The sequence below is a fragment of the Caretta caretta genome, chromosome 1 (assembly GCF_965140235.1).
Source record: "Caretta caretta isolate rCarCar2 chromosome 1, rCarCar1.hap1, whole genome shotgun sequence".
NCBI lineage: Eukaryota > Metazoa > Chordata > Testudines > Cheloniidae > Caretta > Caretta caretta.
The window spans coordinates 3,948,768-3,954,901 of NC_134206.1; the positions used below are offsets into that span (position 1 = coordinate 3,948,768).

The window sequence follows — 6,134 nt, forward strand, 5'->3', positions numbered from 1 at the left end:
ACAGGAGGACTTGTGGCACCTTAGAGACTAACAAATTTATTTGAGCATAAGCTTTTGTGGGCTTGGGGGGGGGGGGCGCTGTCTCTTTTTCATCTGGTTCTCTCCAGTTTTTCAATTCAATTCAGAAACGTTGCTGCCCTGTTAGGAAGTGCAGACAAAGTCTCTTCAGTGGGTATCTGTGTTACCAGAGGGTTTAGAGCAAGAATGGGTCACACACTGGCCAGATTCTGCTCTAACATTCTGCCCTCACTGGGTAATTCCAGATTGACGCTGGCCTCCCTGACATAACAATGAGAGTTGCCACGTAAACTGGGGTTTCCTTCAGACTCTTTCACCATTCTAACAGAATAGCACTCTCTGTAGCAGGAATGGAAGCCATGATTTTTGTAGCTTGGAGCAGGATCCACTAAGTTCAATGGCAAAACTCCCAACACGGCCAGGAGTTCACCCTAAATCCACGTGTAGGGACTTAAATAAATGGCCTGATTTACACCAGCCATGAGCCTTCAGTGACTTCAACTGGAGTCGTCCCATGGCCTCTAAGGACAGGTAAGCTCCTTTGGACCACAGAAGAACTGACCGGAGAGTTGCTGGAATCTCACACTCCGAGGCTTAGAGGTTCAGAACAATCAGGATAACAATTTTTTTCAGAGATGGAGGGTGTCTGCTCTCTGTGCCCTGCACCTCTGCGTCTGGAGAGGACGAGAAGCCCCAAAAGATAGTAAAAAGAAAAGCATGCATATGGCTCAGAGGAAACCAGACAGTGTTGGAAATCTCCCCGGGGGAGGCCCAGGAACGCACAGTGGGGGTGGGGGGTGCGGCTTCAGTGTCCGGATCACAGTGGCACAGAGTCCTGGAACTGGGCGAAACAGAGAATGCACATTCTGTCTAATGCACAGACCAAAGAGATGTAAAGGGGCCTCCTGGGCAGAGGGGTGTCTCAGACAGTAACGGCATGTGGACCACACTGTGGCAGACTGTCTCTGACACCACCCCCTCCCAACCACCCCTCCTCGCATGAGCAGCCCCACTACAGCCTTGTGGTAACATCAGAAATTGCCAAGATGGAAACGCAGCCTCAGGAAGTGGTGTCTGGGTTTCTAACAGGCTGCAATACGTAAAGCTTTGTGTCATTTTGAGGAGAAGTTACTGGCTCCTTTTAGTCTCCACATCCTCTCTCCCTCCCACCAGATCTGTCCATCTCTCCTTCCCCGCACTGACTGAGCAGCTGCTGGGGTTCCCTTCATCCCCAGGGAGGCTGTTCAGGCTGATCCCCCCTTTCCCCCGGTGCAGGCAGACACTGAGTTTCACCTCATCTGAGGAGGTATTTCTGTGGCTGTCGCTGTGGGGTCTGATACCTGGTTTTGGTCCTGGGTGAGGGGTATCACTGTGTGGCGAGGCTGGAAATTTGGGGGGTGAAGAACTTACATGGGCAAGTGGCCAGCGCTGGGGTTAATGGGGGCATGGAGTAGGGTCTACACAGACAAACTGGCAGCGCTGGGGGTTCTGTGGGTGGGGAACGGCATGCACACAGAGAGGTGTGCAGTGCCAGAGGTTGTGGGTCAGGCAGAGGGCTGTACTCAGACATTTTAAAAACAAGTTCACCTTAGAATGAAAGAAATAGGGACCCCAAAATCATTACACCTCTCTCAGAATCAACACAAAAGAACTGACAGAATTATACCAGTATTTTATAGTAATAAATGCACAAACAATCTAAACAATGTGTATTACTTTTAGGATAGGAAGAAAATCAGTCTATGCATTATCAGTTTTATATTCTGCATTATCAGTTTTATATTCTGCCCCTTCTTTGTGAGGGCTGGACAGGATGTGAAAGTCATATACTTATAATGTATGGAAGACAAGTTTCAAACAGCATATAAAGTTATAATGACAATTGAATCAAAGCTGGAAAGGGGAAAAACAAGAGAGCTGGTTTGCAGAATGAGGATGGAAAAAGTGTAGTTAATGTGTGTGAGGAAAGGGGAGGAAGATGAAACTTACAAGAAAGAAGTACGTTCACAATTCACTTATCTGATCCCGTCTCTCGTAGTGTCTCCCTCCACGCTCCCAGCTTTGCAAGACTTGACTGCCCACTCATGTGAGACTTCTGCAAATGCCATCTTGCTTTCTTCCAGATAGACTCTTATGGATATATGGTCCTCTTTGAACTAAGCTGTAAGACTGCTACCCTCTTCTCCAAATCTCTTCCCAAGACCTGTTTCGGTCTCAACTCCTAACACCAGCATTTACATAATTAAGCTGAAGGTCATTTGGAAAAAGTCAATATGTATTAATGCAAATAAAGTAAAAACAAACAAAACAACTCTCCTTCCCCCCTCCCCACCCTTTTTTTGTAAATTCTTCATCTTAGGCCGTAAGCTCTCTAGACCAGGCACCCTATCTACTTTTAGTTCTGTAGCACACAATGTAACAGGACTGCAATACTGATCAGAATATCTGGCCACTACTGTAATACAAATAATATGTTGTATTCCCCCTTTTCTCTTATCAAACAACGTGTTTTTTTCAGGATAAGAACTGTTTCCTCTGATTAGGAACCAGTTACTATTCTTTGGGTGCTACCATAATCTTAAATAATAATAAGGAATGGAAATCAATCTCCTTAAAAGCGGAGTATTTTCGGAGAACTAAAGTGTTGGTGTTGTAATAAAAATAATCTTGAACAATAACCCCCCATCAAGAGCCATTTCTCCACATGGGTTTCCAGGATATTTGTGACTTCATATTTAAGGTTATAAATTAGGACTCTTATAGCTTTCCAAAAACCTTGGCTTATTTTTTCTTGGAGGAAAAAAAAACCAGCAACTTCTGCTTGAACTGTCACAGGCTGAGTATTGGAATGTTGGAAATTTTTCTTTTTAAATTTGAGATAAATTGAACTGAGATTCTAAATATTCTTTTCATTTTGAAAATAGTTTCCTTTTATTATCCAAGCATAATTTAAGTGACATAATATGAAAACTTCTATATTGCTGAAATCTTAAATGAAAACTGCTTTCTGTAGCTTTATGTTATTGTAGTCATAGGTAGCAGGTTTAAAAGGAAGTATTTCTTCACACAAAACACAATCAACCTGTGAAACTCATTGCCAGAGGATGTTGTGAAGGCCAAGTCTATAACAGGGTTCAGAAAGGAACTAGATAAATTCAAGGAGGATCGGTCCATCAATGGCTACTAGTCAGGATGGGCAGGGATGGTGTCTCTAGCCTCTGTTTGCCAGGAGCTGGGAATGGGCGACAGGGGATGGATCACTTAGTAATTAGCTGTTAGTTCATATTTGATCACATATTGTTTGTTTCAGTCCAGGTTACCAACCATTCCTGATTGCTCTGAATCCATGCCCTGTCCTCTTCATTATTCACAATCCCCAAATTTTTGTGTCATCTGTAAACTACATTAATATTTAGGCATGAGATGGGTTAGCAGCTCAGTTGGTGATATGTGTCTCTGCTAATACTTATCAGTTAACACCTTTAACATATGTCACACACAAAGTTGGGAGCCTGCAAGAAAGTGTCTCACCAAAAGAAACAGGTGAAGTAACAGAGATTCAGGCCTGTAGCCCTAAATACCAAGATCCTTGTGCCCTTCATGTCCATTCTATTGAGCACAGGCATAACACAGCATGATAATGCCACTTTCCATGGGGGAAACTTGGCTCTGTTCCAGCATAGGCATTAGGGTGACACCCTCTTGATGGTCAATGCACGCATATCCCTTCCACCTACTGAGGGGTTTCTTACACCTTCTTCTGCAGCACCTCAGGCTGTCACTGTCAGAGAAGGAAACGGGACTACATGGCCCATAGGTCTGATCCGTGACACTCTTCCTAACAGCTAGACGTTGGCTTGTGTCCTGAAACACGTGGGCTTAGAGACTTTCCAAAATATGTATTTTGCTGCGACTATTGTAACTGTATAGTCTCACTATCCATGTAAATGTCCAAACCATTCCTGATTCTTAGTTATCTTATGGACTCCACTACCTCTTGTGGTAATGAGTTCCTCAGGCTAATTAGGCACTGAGTGAAGAAAGCATCTTTTTTTTTTCTGCTTTGAATTTGCCAAGTTTCGGTTTAACTGAATGTCCTCTTGATCTTGTGTTAGAGGACCAGGAGAACACATTCTGGATCTATACTGTACCAGTCTGTATATTATTTTACAGTATTTCATATCCCCTCTTATTAATTGCCTTACTAAGTTAACAATACCAGTCTTTAAACCTTTCTCTGTACGAGAGTTAGAATCATACAATCAGATCAGTACCAACTACACTCCATTTGATACTGGCTGTTTTCCTGGGCCCTTCATCATTCTCATTGCCCTTCCCTGAACCCCTCTTGCTCTGCAATACCCTGAGTGAGAAGGGTGCCCAGTATTACACAGAGGAGTCCAGAGGAGGGTGAAACATTGAGTGACTGATCTCATGGCATTGCATTTTCTGTATTTTTTAATGATTTTCCATCCCACTCCTCCTGCATCTCAGTGTTTTGCTTAGCATCTGCCCATGCTTGCACTGTGAGCAGGGTTTCACAGAGCTGTGTATGATGATACCCATGTCCTTGTCCTGAGTTCATACAAGTAAAATTAGAACCTAGCAAGGTGTTTGAGAAATTCAAGTTTTTCACTCCAATGGCATAAATGTTCCCATTTTTGGCATCAAAATATATCTGCTATCATACTACCCATTCACCTGGCTTGGTTATCTCCCTCTAAGGACTTCTCTGGACTTGACAATGACCAAAATAATCTGGTGACATCTGTAAATGTTGCCACATCACTGCTCATCCTCCTTTCTCGTATTGACTGTACTGTTATCGAGTGTGTAACCCCCCGTGCATCTCTGTTTCTCTCCCTTCACAGGCATCTTCAGCAATTCTGATTGATGCTTCAACTACCTCATGGCATCTTTCAACCTCACCCCTTCTGACCCATCAGCATTCATCCTAACGGGCATCCCTGGCTTGCAAGATGCCCACATCTGGATTTCCATCCTTTTCTCTATGTTCTATATTATCATCCTCTTGGGAAATTTCATGGTTCTATTTATTGTAAGCAAAGAGCAGACCCTGCACAAGCCGATGTACCTGCTGCTCTGCATGCTGGCACTCACAGACATCAACACGTCTAGCTCTGTCATACCAAAGGCACTGTGTATATTTTGGTTCAATTTGAAAAGCATTACTGTGGGTGGCTGCCTCACCCAGATGTTCTTCCTTCATGCGGCTTCTGTTATGCACTCAGCCGTCCTCGTAATAATGGCCTTCGATCGCTATGTCGCCATATGTAACCCCCTGAGATACTCCACTATCCTCACGAGCACACGAGTAGCTAAGCTAGGGCTTGTGGGTTTGATAAGAGCTGTTCTCTTCATTCTGCCCCTGCCCCTGCTCCTGAAGAGGCAGCCATTCTGTACCAACCGCATTATCCCGCACACGTACTGCGACCACATGGCTGTGGTGAAGTTGTCGTGTGGAGACATTACAGTCAACTGGATGTACGGTTTGGTGATAGCATTTGTAGTCAATGGGTTAGACCTTATGCTCATTGCCTTGTCCTATGGTCTAATCATCAGGGCTCTCCTCAGAATCTCCTCCAAGAGAGCCCACCAGAAAGCCCTCAGCACCTGCACAGCCCACATCTGTGTGATACTGACATCTTATACTCCCTCGCTCTTCTCCTCTCTGACACACCGGTTCAGTGAGGGCATCGCTCCGCATGTTCACATCATTTTGGCCAACCTCTACTTCCTCGTCCCCCCCATGCTCAACCCTATCTTTTATGGGGTAAAAACCAAAGAGCTTCGTGACAAAGTGGGCAAATACATCCACAGAAAGTGATCACTTTGGGCCACTGACTGTAAGCCTGTGTGACAAGAGGGGGAAGGATATCTCCTTGCTAATGAAGGCTGCTCTGTCCCCATTTGGATCAGCATAGCATTGTGGAATTTCACAGTCGGAGAAGTTCCTCACATCTAATGTCTTATCACATCATCACCAAGCAGTGCTTTCTCTGTTGCTGAGTTCCCTGTCCCTGAACATCACCTGATACCTTGTAGGGTATGTCTACACTATGGAATTAGGTCGAATTTATAGAAGTCTTTATTTT

The 6,134-nt window shown here is 44.4% G+C and overlaps 1 protein-coding gene across 1 annotated transcript; it reads left to right on the forward strand.

Annotated features, from left to right (window-relative positions):
• Positions 1-4,927: 4,927 nt before the first annotated feature.
• Positions 4,928-5,866, forward strand: LOC125626541 (olfactory receptor 52N4-like). Its single transcript, XM_048829655.2, has one exon. It carries the CDS (start codon positions 4,928-4,930, stop codon positions 5,864-5,866), a length of 939 nt encoding a protein of 312 aa, XP_048685612.2.
• Positions 5,867-6,134: the final 268 nt, after the last annotated feature.

Excerpts from the sequence above, each read along its gene's own strand:
- LOC125626541 (XM_048829655.2), top strand. The coding sequence starts at position 4,928 with ATGGCATCTTTCAACCTCACCCCTTCTGACCCATCAGCATTCATCCTA.